This window comes from Lycorma delicatula, chromosome 1, assembly GCF_047948215.1.
Source record: "Lycorma delicatula isolate Av1 chromosome 1, ASM4794821v1, whole genome shotgun sequence".
Classification (NCBI taxonomy): Eukaryota; Metazoa; Arthropoda; class Insecta; order Hemiptera; family Fulgoridae; genus Lycorma; species Lycorma delicatula.
This window is the reverse complement of record NC_134455.1, coordinates 74296698-74317210: the sequence shown is the minus strand read 5'-3', so window position 1 is coordinate 74317210 and position 20513 is coordinate 74296698. Positions and strand designations below refer to the sequence as shown.

The 20513-nt window shown below is 30.5% G+C and overlaps 1 protein-coding gene across 3 annotated transcripts in view; it reads right to left on the bottom strand.

Annotated features, from left to right (window-relative positions):
- LOC142319351 (uncharacterized) overlaps positions 1-20513 on the bottom strand; it is a 725216-nt gene that overhangs the window by 362342 nt on the left and 342361 nt on the right. For all 3 annotated transcript variants that reach the window (XM_075356557.1, XM_075356565.1, XM_075356555.1), the window contains exon 3: positions 5421-5485. In XM_075356557.1, coding sequence (XP_075212672.1) covers positions 5421-5485 — 65 coding nt within the window. The remainder of the gene's footprint in view (positions 1-5420; positions 5486-20513) is intronic.

Here is a 20513-nt window from a genome sequence, read left to right as displayed (position 1 = left end):
CGTGAATACATTGCATTTTTACATTTTACGCGCTGTTATTTAATTTTTTTTTTCTCGTAAGCATCTAATGGACTATGGCAGCGAATTTATAATTTTATTGTTATATATTTACGTATTTCATATACGTATTTTATTTATATATTTATAATTTTTGAATTATTTTTTCTATATATATATATTCTTCAATTAATTAATTATTCTACTGTTCTAAAGCAGTTGGTCTTAAGCCTATTTTGAACCATTCAAAATTGTAAAATAAAATAAAGATAAATATAAAGCATTAAAAGTAACAAAACCTAACCCAGAATTGTATTTTATGTAACATTTTGAAAAAAAAAATATGCAGAAAAATTAGCAAGAGGTTTGATGAAGAGATAATTTCAACTCTCTTCCTAATTTTGTGTGTGATTTCATCACACACTAAAAAATAAAAATAAATTGTTTAATTCACCGATAGAATGTTATAAAAAATTCTCATAATGAATAAACAAATAAAAACAATACCCATACATGAAAATTGTCATGGCAGTGAACAATGTATGTAAAATTTCAGTTCTTTATTCAAAAACATAAATAAATAAATAAAAATTGTATTTTTAATTAACAATCTACATTAGGAAAATACTGGATACCAACTTGTGACAGCAACTTGAAAGATATCGATAAATTTTTAACTTTTCCTAGAAAGTTTTTTAGTTTGTATTTATTGTTTTAAGTATATCTATTAAAAACGTAACTGTATACATCCAATTTAAAAAAGGTGGTAAATACTTTTCAAATATTGAGAAAATGAAGCTGTATTTCTCAAACGATTTTAAGATTTTTCATTCCAGTTGTTTTCATTTAAATTATTATTTAAAGAAAACAAAAATATATTTTTTTAAAATCATATTTTATTTTAAAATAAAATTATGAGTAACATTAAAAATGAATAAAAGAATTACTGTAATTTAAAAAAAAAACAATAGAAATAACAATTTAAATTTAAAAAAAAGAAATACAAAACGTTTGTTATATTATATTATATTTCTTGAGAGATAAAACTGAAAAAAGTAGAATGTATTGAATATAAATTTCTAGGAAGAGGACGGTAAATTTTTTGGAAACTTTTATCTTTGAAATTTGATGGCCGATTCTTTTATGATTCTGAGCATGCATATACTGTACAGTAAGAAATAATATTAGTAATATAACTTGATTTAAGCAAGTTAAAAAGTTTGCTTAAATTCGTCACAAAATGTTTGCGAATTTACGAGACAGGAACACAAAAGTCCCAAAAAAATTTGCAAATATGAACGATATACATAATTTTACTAAAAGTGTTCCTGTGTGATTTTAAAAATATAACTACTACAGCTGAAATATTTTAAAAGAAAAACTTAAATTGTTTATGTGCAATTTCTAATTGTGGAAGTAAAAATTTTGCAACATTTTATGTTGCAAGTTTATGTACTACGTGTTTTTTACAGATCTTTCGAAGAAAAATAGTATTATTTTTGGTCGTATGGTGTGATTGGGGGGGATGAAAATAAATTTTCTTTACGTTTTGAGTATATCATTCATGTAAATTGGAGTTTTCTGGTATATATACATATAAAAATACCTTTATATACCTATATACGTAAATAAATACCACTATACCAATAAATACCTAAATACCTATATAAATATATAGGTTTATATATATATATATATATATATATATAAGGCCTATGTATATAAAATTTTGTGGCTGGAGAATCTCCAAAACTACTACATCAATATAAGAATTAAATGAAATTGAGAATTTTCAACAACAAAAAAAAATATAATATATTAACAAATATAAAAAAGTGCTGAAAGTAAAAAAATAAATTACATAAATATCTAATAAATAATCAATAAATAAATGTAATAATTATTAAATTTTAAAATTAAAAGTAATGAAAATATTTAGTTAAATAAAAGCGTGGCGCAGTTTTTATAATTTATTTAAAACAACACATCATTTATTTTTACAAAAATTAATCTTCATTTTCATTTTCAATAACGACGCGAGGAGGCGGAAAGGTCTGCTAGACCTCTCCAGTTGAGACTGACTAGCTGCAAGTAACAATCTGGGGAAATGCACCCAATCGCTTTCTTTCTACGTGTTCTCACATAGTTGAAGTTCATCTTCGAATTCGGCTTGTATTCTAAGCCAAATTGAACGCACTCTTTCCGCTAAAAGTTTCGTTTTAATTAATTATGAATTTTTATTTAATGAATTCATAATTACGATTGCAATCATAATAATGATATTAATTAATAATTTTTCAGATTACCGTCAAAATGTAATAACTTTGTGTAAGATTTCTAAATTTAATTTTTATTTTTAATCTTATTAACGATTAAAGGTCATCTTGGTGCAAATTTGAACCATCAAAGAATTAATACTTTAGTTATTTTATTACAGATAAATAAAGTATATACATATACTAAACAACCTCATTAAACAAAGAAATATATTTTAAAATACAGCAAATAACTATAAATACTTATTGGAAAACATTGTTATAAAAACTGCGCCACGCTTTTATTTAACTAAATATATTCATTACTTTTATTTTTAAAATTTAACAATTATTACATTTATTTATTTTTTTATTTATTGGTTATTTATTAGATATTTATATAATTTATTTTTTATTTTCAGTGCATTTTTATATTTGTTAATATATTATATTTTTTTGGTTAAAATTCTCAATTTGATTTAATTCTTATTTTTTACTTTTTAGAGGGTTTTTCTAATTTGTTTCCTTTTTTTTATTAATGTTAATATTAATATTAGTTAAATAAAATCTTTTTTAAAAAATAAAATTATATGTAATCAAATATATTTTTGTAATTTTTTGTTTTTTTGAATTTTATTTTTTATTTTTTACTTTTTAGTCGTAATGAACAATAAACTTTTTACATCCAAAAAAAAATTCTTAATAATGTTTATATCTGAATGTTATTGTTTGTTTATTAAGAATAAAAAATAAAAATATTTATTTTTACACGTCGAAGTTACATACGTGTACCAAATTTCAATCATTTTCACACGATAGTTCATGAGAAATGAAAATGTTCAACTAAATACATGAATTTAGCGTAGGGGTAGCGCGTAGGGGTGGGTCATATCAAATTCTGACACCGTAGTTCTGTATTGTCATAGAAGTAACATACGTGTACCAAATTTCATTGATTTTCATACGATAGATCAAAAGATATAGCAGTTGCAAGATTTGATTATAACTAAAGCAAGTTAAATAAAGCTTATAAAAAAAAATTAAAATGAAATTAAATTTAAGAAAACTCGGTCTTCTTGCGCAGAAATGTGGAAAAATATTGGTTACTTTGCTAAGAAAGATTTTTCTACCTCGGAGTAAAAAGTCGAAAATGAAAATTTCGCAACTTTCCCACTTCCTAAAAATTTTAATACAATAATGCCTCTACTAGTGTGTGTGTGTGTGTGTATTTACTGTATTTGTACTCCATACGATCCACATCCTATGGGATCTAAGTATGTGGAACATCGAAATTTTACAAAAACCCGGAAGTTAATTTTTTTTTCATCACTACATTTTTTTAACACACACTTTTATATATATATATATATAAATTAACGGCAAACAAACTATTGGTAAGATAAGTAAATCGACTAATAAATCAGCACTGATGAATCAAACCGATATATTTTTAAACTTATTACGTAATTTTCATTTTACGCTACAAAAAAAAGTATGATACAAGAAATGTCATTAATAAAGACTTAAAGTCAACTATTTCTTCATTTAAATTCGTCTATTTATTTATTTTTTTTTTACAAGAAAATCACTTTTGTTCGACTAATATTTTATTATTATATAGACAACACTGGTGCATTCAACAACGTATTTCAAGACCAATCTTGAAATGATAAAAGTATTAATTATATATTACAGATGTAGAATAATTTCAACAGATATTAAATAAAATTCTAACAATACTTAAAATAAATAAATGCATTTTTTAATTTTTCAAAGATAATTAAAACGAGGTCACAAGATTAATAAATAAAAAATGTTAGGGAACAATTATTTTTTCTTAAGGATTGATTAGATGCAGATTTTTATATAAAACTAATTGCGTAACGATTTCCTATTGCACTGAATTTAACCCTCTTTTTTATTAAAACGCGGTACGCAGAGACCACATGCTTAAAAAGAATCAAAACTTACGCAATTCATTAAGCTCAAAGGGATCTTTATTTTATTAACTTTCTAATAATCTACTTTCAATTATATACCAATTTGTTATAAGTTTACAATGCTAATTAACAAATAAATTTATAATTTATTATCTCGTAAAAACATTTCCACTCCTCTGGTATTCTAAAAAAATGGAACAATTTTTGTAAGAATTTAAGAAAATTGAGATGAATAGATAAACTTGTTTACTTTCAGTGAAAAAATCTATAGCATTTGTGAAAAGTTTTTAATTAACAAATTCAATATTTTTTTCGAAAAAAACTCCGAACTTCCAGATGGATTTCTACTTTTTTAAAAATATAGTTGTTTAAGTAACTACTGGCTTAGATCTAGTTAAATATAACGAACATTTTTTCCTACTTTTGCAGAGATTGAATGGACAAGAGCATCACCGTTATCTAAGAACACAAACACACCCCCCATCAAAAAAATAAAAATAAAATTAATCAAGATATAATATATAATTTTTCATAAAAATATTTCTAAAATCAACCTCGTAATGAATAAAAATATAAAAAGTTAATAGTTCAAAAAATAGTAATTATAAAATACAATGGTATTATGATATATATTTTACAAATACAGATAAGAAAAGGTAAAACAAAATAGATATCGCAAAATAAAGACTTTAAATCTTAACAGTAATATATCGGAAGTAAGCATCATAAAAAACTGGGTTAAGATTTTAAATATGTACAGTATATAAATAGTCTAAAATAATTAATTACAATAATCAGGCAAAAGATTTCTATAACCTGAAAAGAAGCAATACACAGAAAGAATGTAAAAATGGTCGATGTATTTAGATTAAAAATAAATATATTTGAACGGTTGACAAAATAGTGAGTGATGGACGGAGGGAGGGAGGGAGAGAGAGAGAGAGAGAGAGAGAGAGAGAGAGAGAGTGAGAGAGAGAGAGAGAGAGAGAGAGAGAGAGAGAGAGAGAGAGAGAGAGAGAGAGAGAGAGAGAGAGAGAGAGAGAGAGAGTTTGAGTGAGAGAATGTATACAGTGAAAGAGCGAGAAGATTTTAGTTGAACGTCACGCAGTACAAAAACGATTTCTATTGGTATATTAAAGAAACATAATTAAATTCTAAATCGAAAATTTTTTCATAAAAATAATATTATCAGAGATTAAACATTAAAAAAAAAATAATTATAATTCACCTTTATCTAGCCTACATGTTGAAATTATTAACAAGCGGTCCCACATAGCATCAGTTTTTACCCACCTGCAACAAATAACACAGTACACTGAACTAAATTACTTATGTATATGTCATGATGCGGGCGAATATACATGTAAAAAAAAGATGTATTTATCATTTACCAGAGAAAGAATTCTTTTTTGAAGTGTCACTAACACGGTGTTGATAAAACTACTACCAACATTAAAAATTATAAATAACATAATTTATTAATAAAGATACAATTACACAAAGATATTCTAATACTGTAGCGTTATAAAAATACTACTTTAAGAATTACGTAATTTGAGGAAGTAACTAACTTTAATATTACTTATATTATTTTCTCAAAAGGTTAGAAGTCTTACTGAAAAATTCAATTGAAAGACCGGTGTGAGCTGAAAATAAATAAAATAGATCAAAAGTAATGAGTAGAGACTTATAGCAGAATATGTAAGTGACATTATGTGGATTAAGAACAGACAAAAGAAATTAATTCCTAGAAACAGAAATAGCTGAAGAATTGAAGTTAAAATAAAGATCTGCACTGTTTTAACAAAAGAAGATTTTAATAGAAAAATATTCTAATTAAAAAAAAAATGTAATTGATGAAAAAATTATTTTAAAGTATTCTCTTGTATTTTATGCGATACTTAAATAATGAGAAAAAATGATATTAAAAAAATGAGGACTCTTAAATATGAAGGCAAAGAAGTAATAGACATTGATAAGAAGACGATGAAAAATGAAACTCGGGCTAAATCAAGAATGTTATGGAATTCTGGCAACCGAGAGCTAAGACCAGACAGACTATACTACTTAAGAGGAAAATTAAACGGAAAAATAAATTATGCAAGTAAGAAAATAAAAATTATGTAAAAAAAAATTATTCTACTCTTTCATATAACCGCATCAATGACCCATATTCAAAAGTCATCACACAAAATTTTTTTATAAAATTGGTTAATATAGTCAAAGATCTAAAAACAAAGACAAATTATGAAAAGTATAGGCTTATTATCCCTCACTTTTAAATTAAATTGACCAAATGTATAACAAAAGTGACATGTAATATTGTAATGGGACCATATAATTAGTGAATAGACAGATGGATGAGAACCCCAAAGAAGACAGGCTGGGATGTAATGTTGGAAAGGTGGCAAAAGAGATGGGATGAGGCTACAGCTAGCTTCTGGATGAATGGGATCATCCCAGATGTATGTAGGTTGGTCTGTCGGGGGCATGGGGAGGTCAACTTTGGCTCAACCAACTGCTGACAAGCCATGAATGTAATGCCTACCTGGGGAGCAGGAAAAGAAGAGAAGACGCCAGTTGTGCATATTGTGGCCTGGAGAATACAGTCAGGCACACCTTCTTCAAGTTCGACAGGTGGGTAGAGGACAGATAGCAGTGTACAGCGGTCACTGGAAGGTTGGCTTCTGATAATCTAGTCGATGTACTTCTTTGTTATGAAGAAAACTGGAACGCTGTTGCAGAAATGAGCAGGGCAAAACTGCAATAGAAGATGATGGATGAGAGAGAGAAAGAAGACGGTAGAATAAAACTTTTTAAAGAATTTGCTATTTTCTATTTTTTTTTTTATAAATTTTCTTTTTAGCCCTTCCCCTTATACAACATGATCAGGGCATGTTGTTTAATGGGGAGGGGTTTTAGTCGCTGACGGCGGCTGCCAAAGCTTTCCCTCGTCTGACGAAAACAAAACCATATAATTAGCACAAGAAAGTTCCTTACGTCCAGAAATGACATAAAAGTTTTTTCCCCTGTCTCTGTATAGGGATTTGAATAAGACCAAACACTAATCGAAAGTATCTTAGTTACCTATGTTACCATTAAATTACGTGAAAAAATTTACCTAAACTTTGAGGAACGGAATCCGTAAGGTACTTTTCTTCCTGTCTCCTTAACCAATTATGATCAAAATTAAGTGGCATCAGTATCCCATATATAAAAAAACATCGTCGTGTTTTATCCAAATTGATCCATCCATCCTGGAGATACAAAGCAAAAAACAGATCAATATACTCGTACATACCTCATACGTACGTACATACAACGTTCCTGAATTTTTCTACGCTAAATTTTTGTTTTCTGTGTTGAAGAGGATCTTGAAACTTCAATATCTATAAAAAAAACCCTTGAGTAAAATTTGACCCGTTAACATACTTTCTTATAATGCATGCTGTATACAGTATATTGTAACCGAATAAATAGGAAAGAAAAATGTTTTGGATTGAAAAGTGGATATAAAATGGTAAATGATTTAATTGATGAGGATGGGGAAGGAAGAGTAAGAGAAATTGCAGAAAAGAGAAAAAATTGGAGAAGCCTCTAAAGAAAAATATGCAGAATGTAGAAAGCAATTAATAATGAACTTAAAATAAAAATTTAATATATGAAGATATTTTAAAAAAGAATACTTTTTTGGAAAAAGATAATATTAAAGAGTTTAGAAAAACGTACTCACGGTATTGGTGAGTATGTCACAGTACCTGAGATACTCTTGTTATGTGATCAAAATCGGTAAAAAAAAGTAAAGATATTTAATTGATTTGGTTGTAAGAAACACCTACATAAAAATAATGAATAAATGTAAATTTCCGTGAGTAATATAACAAATATATTCTACGGAAGCTAAGAGTAAATATGATTATGTGGAAAAAAGGCAAGGATACTTTTATAAAAGGAAGTAACGTTAACATAAAAACAGCAGAAATAGGAAGAAAATAATGAGATTCAACCACTTAGAAATGTGGATCTCTAAACTGGAAAGAACTAATAATTTAAAAGTGATCATCAACAATAAGAAATATATAAGATTGAAAATTCTGCTACAACTACTTACTACCAACAAACGACAGTTAGTAATATTGCCAACCTGTACCCAAAGGTAAAGGAATTCAAAAGGCCAAATAAACACTTAAGGAAAAACAAATGATTGGCCTAAAGGATGTTGTGATATAAAAATGAAAACCTCACAATGCATTTACGTTATTAATATTTAATAATGTAATATGAATAATATATGCAATAATATACAAGAGAATTAAGATAATAAATTATTATCTACTAATTAAAATTCACTCATTATACGAATAAGTTATTAAACAGCACGTTCAAACCAACAACCGTATAATTAGTATTCCGTAATTATACGTAATATGGAAAGCAAAAACAATGCATTAAACAGTAAATGGGTAAATACGTTTTTCACAAAAAAAAAAATTATTAAATAAAAACATTTTAAAATATATACTTTATAATTCATCGTTTACTTTTTCGTTTCATCTTTATTTTTCGTTTTGATTTTTTATACTTTTTATATAGCTATAACTACGTAAGGGAACGATGCTAATCGGTTCAAATTTTCATACTTCAAAAAACAGATCTTTAAGTTAAAAACTTCCGGCAGGTTTTATGTATGTAGATCAGTTTTTATATGACATGATAAGTACATTTCTTATAAGTTATGGAGATGAAAAAACAGATAACTTTACTTAAAAAAATCGTAGAACAATCTTTCTGTGTAATTTAATATCTTTTAGAAAGTTAATACAGTTTTTGGTTCGGTGTTGAGTACCTAAAATATATCACATATTAAAAAAATGTACGTGATTTTATTTTGAAGTCAAATTGTTAAAAGGGTGGGGTATTCTATACTTAAGACTAATTAAATATCTCCATAACAGTTTGTCGTATAGTTTTGAAATTTCTCACAGTGAGTGTCAAAAATATAACCGCTGTAAATTTTTTGAGTTAAATAAACTTTGGATATGAGTAACCGTGTAAATCAATAACGTTTTGTCATAAAATTTTTTAATTTTTCTCTATCAGTGTGTGAACTGGTTTTGAACTGAATGATTCATTCGAATCATTCCGTTCTATTACAAAAATAATATAATTAAATTTACGTTAAATAAAATAGTATTAAATAAATTCTGTTTAATAACGGGCTTCCAATGCAGACCGCATGTGAGGCTAGTGTGTGGGGTTATGCGAGCCCACGTGTGAGGTTAGGCAATCATCACCAACTGGTAACAAACAGGGCGCTGTTTTGGGAGGTGCCCTTATAATATTTCTGCAAACAATCCTTCGATTTTCAAAATTCAAACGGGTCATTTGTTAGTAGTAGGCTGAAGGCTAACTTTTACACGCATCAGATGCACTCTCGATCTAACATATCACGTTAATTCGGAAATACTTTAACTAATAATTACATCAGTTTTAGTAAAAGTGAAATGAAAATTAATTTAGATGAAATTTCGGTGCTAACATTATCAAATGTTAAATGTTTATTGACTAGTGATTTTAATGTTTATAAAATAAATAACCTTTCTAGTACACAAAGTAAGCTTTACAATATCAATTTTTTAACTGTCATGTATTATTTAAGAAAAGTTATCAATTATTATTATAACCAGTATATTTTCATTATATTAATGACATTAATAAAATTGCCTGTGTTCTTCAAACAAGTTTTGCCCAAAAAGAAGTGTAATGTATTTAGGGTTTATGTATATGTATGTTTGTTCTAAATGTATGACCCCACGTTGGAATCCGTAAGTTTCTGGGAGGGTCATAGGCTATATAAATCACTCTCTCTCTCTCTCTCTCTCTCTCTCTATAACTATATGTAAAATATATATATATATATATATATATATATATATATATATATATATATTTATATATATAAAAAGTGTAAATTTAAAAAATTTGAAAAAAAAATTGTACTGTATACAAATACTATAAACAAAATTATCTCCCAGATGCTGTTTAATTATCCTGTATTAGTAATTATCCAATACTAAAGAGCAATGTTTTTTTGGCAGTCGTGTTTTTTTAATATTTATCTGTTGTGTATAAATGATCAATTATCCGTTTCACGAGTACATATTGAATTTTAAGTTTAAGAATTACTTCATTTTTATATTCATTTTTGCTTTCTTTTCCAAAAGATCAGTGATCGAGTGTGTAGAATATTTACAATAAATATTTTATTAAAAATGAACTAAATAAAAAGATTTACAACAATTAAAAACAAAAAAAAAAATTATAAAGTAAAATTGTTTAATATGTGGATCCATTAATAATAATAACAGTTAGTAAAATCATAAAAACCTCTTATATGGTACAAACGAAAGTGTACCTCTCTATTGTACCAACAGACCTGAATTTCGATTGGCGAATAAAATTTGGACGTAGTTACTACAAATCATCTTAATACTTATAACCAGAATAAAGTAAAGAAACATAAAACTTTAATACAATAGAAATTTTATTACTTATTAAACAAGAACTAAAATTAAATTACACAAGTCTGAAGATTAACCAAGTGACTTTATTACAGTACATATTTATACAGCTACAATTTTTTTATTATTTTTTTTTTTTACTTATTAGTAATAAAATAAGTAAATAGTTAAACGAAATTTAGATTTAAACAACAGACATTGAAAATTGTATCATGATTAAGATGTCAATGCTTTTGTACATAAATACTCCTTAAAAACCTTTTATAATTAGGTACCCCTTCTCTTTTCTATAAAGACTAAAACCCTATTTTGAAGATAAAAAACAGTAATGTACTTAGATACTAAGATATAGTTAACAGTTAATCTGTATCAATGAAATATAATTTAATTAAAACTGTAAGGATATTAATGGATATAGATTAAGGGGTTTGCTAGCTAGCCAGGTAAGTATATTTTTTTTTTATTTAAAAAAAATCAAAACATAATTATAACAATTGCTTACAGCAATTATTTAAGGGTGCATCTATCCTTTATATCATTGATTCTAAAAATTTTTCGTCCACATTGAGAATCAAAAATTTTCTAGCACCCCCCAAAATGTTTAAACTAACCATCTGTTAAAAATAATAATTGCAATTGCTGCCTTTAAAGGCAGCATATCCTATTTCTGAGTTGAAACTAACATTTTTTTTTGTCTTCAGTCATTTGACTGGTTTGATGCAGCTCTCCAAGATTCCCTATCTAGTGCTAGACGTTTCATTTCAGTATACCCTCTACATCCTACATCCCTAACAATTTTTTTACATATTCTAAACGTGGCCTGCCTACACAATTTTGTCCTTCAACCTGTCCTTCCAATATTAAAGCGACTATTCCAGGATGCCTTAGTATGTGGCCTATAAGTCTGTCTCTTCTTTTAACTATATTTTTCCAAATGCTTCTTTTTTCATCTATTTGTCGCAATACCTCTTCATTTGTCACTTTATCCACCCATCTGATTTTTAACATTCTCCTATAGCACCACATTTCAAAAGCTTCTAATCTTTTCTTCTAGATACCCCGATTGTCCAAGTTCAAGTTTCACTTCCATATAAAGCGACACTCCAAACATATACTTTCAAAAATCTTTTCCTGACATTTAAATTAATTTTTGATGTAAACAAATTATATTTCTTACTGAAGGCTCGTTTAACTTGTGCTATTCGGCATTTTATATCGCTCCTGCTTCGTCGATCCTTAGTAATTCTACTTCCCAAATAACAAAATTCTTCTACCTCCATAATCTTTTCTCCTCCTATTTTCACATTCAGCGGTCCATCTTTGTTATTTCTACTACATTTCATTACTTTTGTTTTGTTCTTGTTTATTTTCATGCGATAGTTCTTGCGTAGGACTTCATCTATGCCGTTCATTGTTTCTTCTAAATCCTTTTTACTCTCGGCTAGAATTACTATATCATCAGCAAATCGTAGCATCTTTATCTTTTCACCTTGTACTGTTACTCCGAATCTAAATTGTTCTTTAACATCATTAACTGCTAGTTCCATGCAAAGATTAAAAAGTAACGGAGATAGGGAACATCCTTGTCGGACTCCCTTTCTTATTATGGCTTCTTTCTTATGTTCTTCAATTATTACTGTTGCTGTTTGGTTCCTGTACATGTTAGCAATTGTTCTTCTATCACTGTATTTTAACCCTAATTTTTTTAAAAATGCTGAACATTTTATTCCAGTCTACGTTATCGAATGCCTTTTCTAGGTCTATAAACGCCAAGTATGTTGGTTTGTTTTTCTTTATCTTCTACTATTAATCTGAGGCCTAAAATTGCTTTCCTTGTCCCTATACCTTTCCTGAAACCAAATTGGTCTTAACCCTTCTTCCACTCTCCTCTCAATTCTTCTGTATAGAATTCTAGTTAAGATTTTAATGCATGACTAGTTAAACTAATTGTTCTGTATTCTTCACATTTATCTGCCCCTGCTTTCTTTGGTATCATGACTATAACACTTTTTTTGAAGTCTGACGGAAATTCCCCCTTTTCATAAATATTACACACTTACACATTAGTTTGAAATATTAGGAAAACATCATTTTTGCCTTCTTTTTTTTTAAATCAGTCATTAATCTAGACCACCTGAACCCCCCAATTTTCTGTGGGCTTTCTCCCCCCCTGAAGGCCACCAGCGCCCACAAAGGGGGCCGTTATCGCCCACTTTGAAAACGAATGCTTTATATGATTAATACAGCTTTACTGCATTAATATGCAATAACTTATAAATTGTGAAGCATAAAAGAACACAAACATAAGTTTCTAAATTTTTCTCCTTCCCAAAGATGACTGTAGATTCACATCTAAAATAAAACAAAATTAATAATAATAATAATATTACCGTAATAATAATGGATTCTATTAATTAAAATTTCATGAATTATAATCTTCAATATGGGGGTCATAACAGGTAGCAATCCTAAATATCAGAAGCATCTTACTCGTATTTTACATTTAAAATGTTCAAGGAAACGAAATCATAAAGTATATTGACTGATAAAGGATGAAAAAACCGAATTAAAGAAAGTAAGGAAGAGAAACGAGATAAATTAACTCTAAAACTCTAAAATACAACCCTACGAATAGATCTTACGAACCCAAGAATAAAATCAGTAGTAACAGAAGAAAGATGAACTGGGACATATAAAGAAAATTGAAAGGGGAAAACTGAAGAGTACAATTCATATGAACGGTGTGGGAAAGCATATGAAAGGGAGCTCTAGTTACAAATGAATGAAATAAAATTTGGCTTTGGCAATAACCAGTGATGAAGGGACAAAACTCTCTCACATAACAATCTAACCTCATCAACCCCAGACTTCTTAAATCAAACAACTTTCAGCAATTTTATAAATAACCTATACTCGATTAACTTTAAGAGCTATCCTGTTGTAAACAAGCCGCGTGGCGTTAACAGACCGTTTCGAATGTTATAAATTATATGTTTTATGTTTGATTTATGATCTGATTTGTGTTTGGTGTTTTCATTTGACGCCGAATGAATAGAGTTATTTTCATTTTCGAATTAATTACATGGCGGCTATATTTAGAGTTATATCACCGTTGACAAAAAACACGATATACGATAAAATATTATACAGCGCGTTCAGAAAGTTCTGTGCACTGGAACTATGAAATTGTAATGACAAAACTTTCTTAATTATTACTTTAAATTTTTATTTCATTATTTTATAGAAACGGATATTAAAATAACGAGAATATTTATAAAAGGTGTTGAAAATTACCTCCTCTAACATTAATATGACACTGCACACGTTTCAATTTGTTTTCAAACACTTTAACCAGCTGATGTACTGATTGGAATGTCTCGTACGTATGCCGTTATTGGGATTTTTAGTTCGTCAATAATGTGCGGTTTGTTGCGATACACTGCTTGTTTCGCTGCCCCCCCCCCCCCACCCTTTAGAATGTAATCTGGGGAGTCAAATCGGGCGGCCATGCATGTCACAAACCTCTCGAAATAATACGTTAACAAAAGACAGTTCGTAAAAAGTCACTGACAAGTTTTATCTGTGTGCGCTGCGGCGCCATCTTTTTGGAACCAATCGTAATTGATTTCCATTTCTGTTAACTGACTAATGAAATTTGTTAAAACTGCACAATAACGATCACTATTAACTGTATTTTTGAAAAAGATTGGACCCACAAAGCGCATTCTACTCGCACCGACCTAGACTCCAATTTTCGCTTCGTGTAAAAATTGTTCCTGTAATTCATGGGGGTTAGTTATCGACCACAGTCGTGTATTTTGTGAATTAATAGATCTTCCAAGATGAAACCACGTTTAGCCAGTAAAAACCGTTATGTCCCCAAGTTGGGAATCCCCAAGGAATTCTGGTCAATAAAGCATTTAAACTATTGACAATACTCTATTCTTTTGGTATTGATATGTAGGTTTCAGTTCTTGATCACACATCACTTTGTAGAGGAAAACGTTCAGATGTTTCCTTACAGCATTATGCGTGATCAAATCCGATATCTATCTCTTATAACGAACCCACAGGGCAGCCAACCAACGCCGAAAAAACAGAATGGCCATAAAATTCTAAAGCATACTGCACAGCGACTTTCTGAACGCAATGTATAAATATTGGTGGGAACTAATAAATTGAGTCACCCGGTATATTACTGCACTACCACAATCGCATACGCAGTAGTAAAATTTCACTACTATACATAACAGCTAGGATAGCTATTATGCTGAAGACAATATATACATTTAATTAAGCAAGAAAAGTTGTTATTTAATTACATAAATAGAAAAAGAATACTGCAATTTTTAAAATATTATTGTAAACAGATTTCAAAGCAAAAAAAAAAGATTTATAATATGAAAATATATATAAATAAATAACGCAAATCTCTGCCATTAAATAATTCTGAACAAGCTCAATAATTCAATTAAACAGGAAGAATTATGTACTTTTTTTAAATTGCCAACAATCAAAAATGTCAACAGCCTTGAGATGTCAAAGGATATCTCTTTGGAAACAAACAGATAAATAAATGGTTAACGAACATATAAATATTTCGTCTCTGTCAGTCACTATAAAATAATCTTTGATTCATTCAAATAGATGATGTACCGTTCTTATCTCTCATTGTCTGCAAACACAAAAACCATTATGTCTGTCATCTCTTCATTTTAACAAATAATAATAATAAATAACAAAATACTGAAAACATAACATGATAAAATTCAACTCGTTCATTACACTTAATATTTAATGATGAAATAATATAAAAAAAGTTGGTTTTCTTTGAGAAAATGCATCATTTTTTGTTTTCACACTCAAGTACACTATCCTATTAAAAAAAAAATCAACTTGTTACAATTAATGTTATGTTTATAATTAAATAATTAAGCTCTCAAAACATAGGCAAACTTACTCAACACAAACTAAAATTTTCCATAGACTGATAAAATATATGAAGAAAATAAAATTAAAAAAATTATATAAGGTAATTAAATACAGACCCTGAAAGCAGTAGCATCAGAAATTGTTTTTACAAATTTGCGCAATTTTTTTATAATTATATTGCATAGAATTTTTTCGTTGACACATATTCAGGTCCTAAAAAAAATTTTTGAAAGTGACGAATTTCCTGATTTTCCATATAGGAAACAACGTACAGGATACAACGACTACAAGGAGATTTATAATTCAGTTCGGTATTTCCATACATTTCACAATTCTGGGAAAAGATGAAGATTTTCCTTAGGGAAGCCTGAACTTGTTCTCAAATATTTTTTTAATACCTGGAAACCATTTATGCAGATTATTATTTAACTTCTTTGATGAGGATCAAAGATGAGTAATGCGCTACTCACGTTCTGGACAAAGATATTTCAAGTAATTATTAATTGTCAAAGAGCACTCCTACTTTATAATTTTATAATAATAAATATTCCCAGTTTTGTAAAAAAAAAAAATCTTATAACTGTAAATATCAACTCTGTCGGCGTAGTCTGAACGTTTTTTTTTTTTTGTATCCTTAATGCCTTTCTCCTCAATACTCTCCTCATAGTTTTAGATGGACAAAGACTGGATGCGTGCAAATATTACAGTAACAGGTTTAAATTAACACATTTTTTGTACTTTGTGGTTTGTAGTTGCAGGACGTACCATACGGATTCCTGGACGTAGTATTCAAGAACGCTTTCTAATCGATGGCAATAAATAAAGCCAACCAATGTTTGGAGATGGTTTTACAGATAAATTTAGACCTCTAATACATGCATTACTCATTAGCAAAATTATTATAGTAGTAATTGCTGGGTTTTAAATGAAAATCTTAAGAAAAATATTCCAGGAAAAATTCTTTTTTTTGAAGGTTTTAATTTTGTTCAGAACCAAGTTGTGTACCGACAACTGTACACAATAAACGATACAGTTCTGAGGCCACTGTTACACCGTAATTTAGACAAATCGATCAAGTGATATGGTGGCCTTGGATATTAGAAATGGTACTCTTTCGGAATTTCTCCCCCAAAACTTTCCTATTACTTTTCCGTCTAGCGCTATAGCTTTAGAAGGGAAAGTATTGTAATCGGTCCGATTTGGGCATATGCAGTTTTCATCGAATCTTGACGTTTTATAATCTAAGGAATCTAAAAAACCCAAAAAACGGATAGAAACTTTCCGGATATTCGTTTGTAAATGGGTATATTCGGAATCGTCCCCTAAATCACCTTATATCTACGGAACTACTGGATCGATTTTGACCAAACTTGATTTTTTTGGGATGAGGCTGTAGAGTAAGGTCAACCTCAGTATATCGAGGTTTCGCCTAATTAAGGTCTTATTTTTCTTAGGACAAGTTGTTAACAATTGAAAAATAATATCTGAAATTTTTATTTTTGCAAAATCGCACCCCTACCCAAAAAATGTTCCAAACAAACTTGTGGCTAAGTGGGTATACTTTTTTTCCCTACATCCCTGGGCTGGATATTCAATTAAGTATACTCGGCCCAGAGACGTGTCTTTTGAATCTAAGGCGGTCTTCCCGCCCACCGGTTTTACACCCGGCACGGCAGGTCAACCGCCCCGGTACTAGATCATTTCTTGCCTGCCTCTAATTCCCGCCGACGAGGGCAAAGCCCGGCTATGCCGTTCCCCACCCCCGCCGACAGAAACCGGGTCTCGGTCTTTGCCATTTGCCTCAAACCGGCGCGACCAGCACAAGGAGCGCGCGCACCCCCAAAACCAGCCACGGGTCTAGGTCTTTTAATTTTATCCCCGCGAAATCTCCCCGGAGTCCCCGTCCCCTCACCGAAAGCACGCACGCCAGGGCATACAGGCTCTCAGAGACGGGGCTGTCCACCTATCCCTATTTACGATTGAACCTAACGATTCCTTCGTCGGGCCTCCTCTTCCTTAGTGCGAAGAACCGTACCGGCGAAATTGTTAAAAACGTTCCAGTTCTGCTCCCTCCTTAGCGACCACTCTACTATGTTATCCGCGTTCAGGTTATTGACTGCTATGAATTGTTTGTATTGTGCCCATCTTCGGCATTCGAACATCGTATGCTCTGCGTCGTCCACCTCCTGGCAGTAGTCGCAGTTGCTGAATCTTTTTAAATAGTAACCAAAACATCCATGACCCGACATCATCTGTGTTATGTAAAAATTCACCTCGCCATGTTGGCGATCCAGCCATGCGTCCAAATCACTTATTAACCTTCTGGTCCAGGCCGCAGCGTTAGTCTCTGCCCATACTTCCTTCCACCACTGTCGGGTCATCGCCTCGGTCTCAGCTCTACTACACCCTTTCGCTCTCGCTTTCCTGCTCTTGATCTGAAGTTCTATCGGCGGGATCGACGCAAGCACACATATAGCTTCATATGACAGAGTACGATACCCTGCCACCACTCCCAACAATGCCGTTCTGTGCATTCTTCGCAGTTTATCCTTGTTTCTTTGTATCCTGATTCATCAGCACAAACCGGCGCCGCGTATAACGCCGCCGACGCAATCAGTTTCCGTTTGGAGGCCCCCGGTACTGTGTGTTCCACGAATAATCTCCTGTTGGCTTTTATGGTGAGCCCTACTTTTTTTCACACATTTTCTATATGCCCACCAAACTTGAGACTTTTATCTATTGTCAGCCCTAGGTATTTTGTATCCTTGACCTCAGTTATAACCTCTCCACGGATCACGACCCGAACGCCGCGCAGTCTTCTCCTACCCGTGAAGAGGATATACTTGCTTTTTGCCGGGGACACCTCCATGTTGTTGTTTATTAGCCAGTTGTCTATGAGTTGGAGGGAGCGATTTGCTTTATCCTCTGCATCACCAATTTCCTTATCTTCCACCAACAGTGCAATGTCGTCAGCGTAAGTGACTACGCTGACTCCTTCCGGATAAGGCAACCGGAGCACCCGGTCGTAAAAGATGTTCCATAGCAAGGGGCCTAACACAGACCCCTGCGGAACTCCACCGAAGACCGGAAATCTCACCACCCGCTCCAAAGTGGGAACCTCCGTCCATCTATCAGACAGGTAGCAGTCAACCTGGTTTAGCAAGTGGTCACTAACATTCATTTCTCTGAGCGCCGCTACAATGGCCGTCCACGGTACCGAGCCAAACGCATTTTTGATATCTAAGTGGGTATACTGCGTCCCTCTCACCAAACGGAGCGCAATTTAGCACTGACGTACAGCTGTTGTAGTCATTTGCTAAGCGTATCTGAGTCGTGTATCAGAAAAAAGCCGCGGGACGGGAAAGTCCTACAATTGTGTTGTCAGCTTTTCTTTTTTGAACGAAATATGACGAATCGCACGTATATCAATACAACCTAACCAAACATAACCAACGCTCGCTAATAATGATGCATCTTTAATCATGCCTAAACGAGTTTGTTGAATTCTTTTTGATAATTCTGTATGGCCTTACCGACATAAGGGTGAGGAAGATTTGTTCAATTTGATACTTCAACATATTCAATGGTCTTCCAAATCCCTAAAATCAAAGGGAAATTGGAAAAATAATTTTTATACGAATGTAATGAAATACTTTATATACAATAACAAAACATACTTTATATACAATAACGAAAATAAACATTTTACTAATTAAAAAGTTGTTAGGAACTGTTGAATGTTTACAGAAAAATAAATAGAAGGTAGCAAATGTGGTATGCTCATCGTTTTAGTAAATGAAAAAAAAGCGTTAATGATGACGGTGATACTAAATTCTAAATATTATTTTAACTGTAAAAGAGTTATATATTACCAACTTATAACGTATAACTATAGATCAAAAGATGATTTAGAAAAAATACATATACAGGCAAGTTAATGAGGAGACCAGAATCAAATTACATGACCCGCACACATGTAAATATACAAAGGACCACCCAAGCGATAGATAAACTGTCAACTAAAATTGTGGGAATATTACAAAAAAAAACTATACGATAACTGAAATTATCAAAACATTTATTCTTTCTATTGACTGGAATATAACAAAAATAAAAAACTGCAACAAGTATAAAATTTTATGCAACTGCTGCAAAGTAATTAGGGTAAAAAAATTAGCCGTGACGAATTATTTCTGAATAATTCGTCAAGATATCTGTCTGCACACATTACCTTATTAAACACATCAACGCAATCAAAAGGCCTAACATTTATTTTAATTAAAAAAAAAAATTAATTTCGGAAAAAACTATTTCTGTCAGAAATTTAAATTTATACAACCCGTGTTTAATAAATAAATTATTTACTCAATATCAAAAGTGTTCAGATAATTCAATAATAAAATGATTACCAGTGGTCTCATATATTCCTCCATCTACTTACTCTAGACAACTAATTTTTATTTTTATTAATCTCTTAAAAACCAAGTATAATAATTGAAATTTATCTATTAAACTAAACAAAATTAAATTCATTTTTATTTCATCATTATTATTTTTATACTCAAAAATAAAAAGATACAGTGATGAGGGAAAAAAACGTGAATGTTGCTGGCAGTTGCTCATATAACTGTGAAATTTGGTTAAAATCACAAAGCGTTTCAGTCTACTAATTGGTCCAGTAGAGGCCAGGCCAGTGCTGAATTTTCAAGAGTACTGTACCACCCTCATTATTTCCACCACAGTGATACGCGCCGTTGCATTATAACATGAAAATGCGAGACAGTTCTTCACGGGTTGTAGCAACGGCAGATTTATTTATTTATTTATTTTTTTTTTGAAAGCGAGTTCCCTCATCATCAAGTGAAATC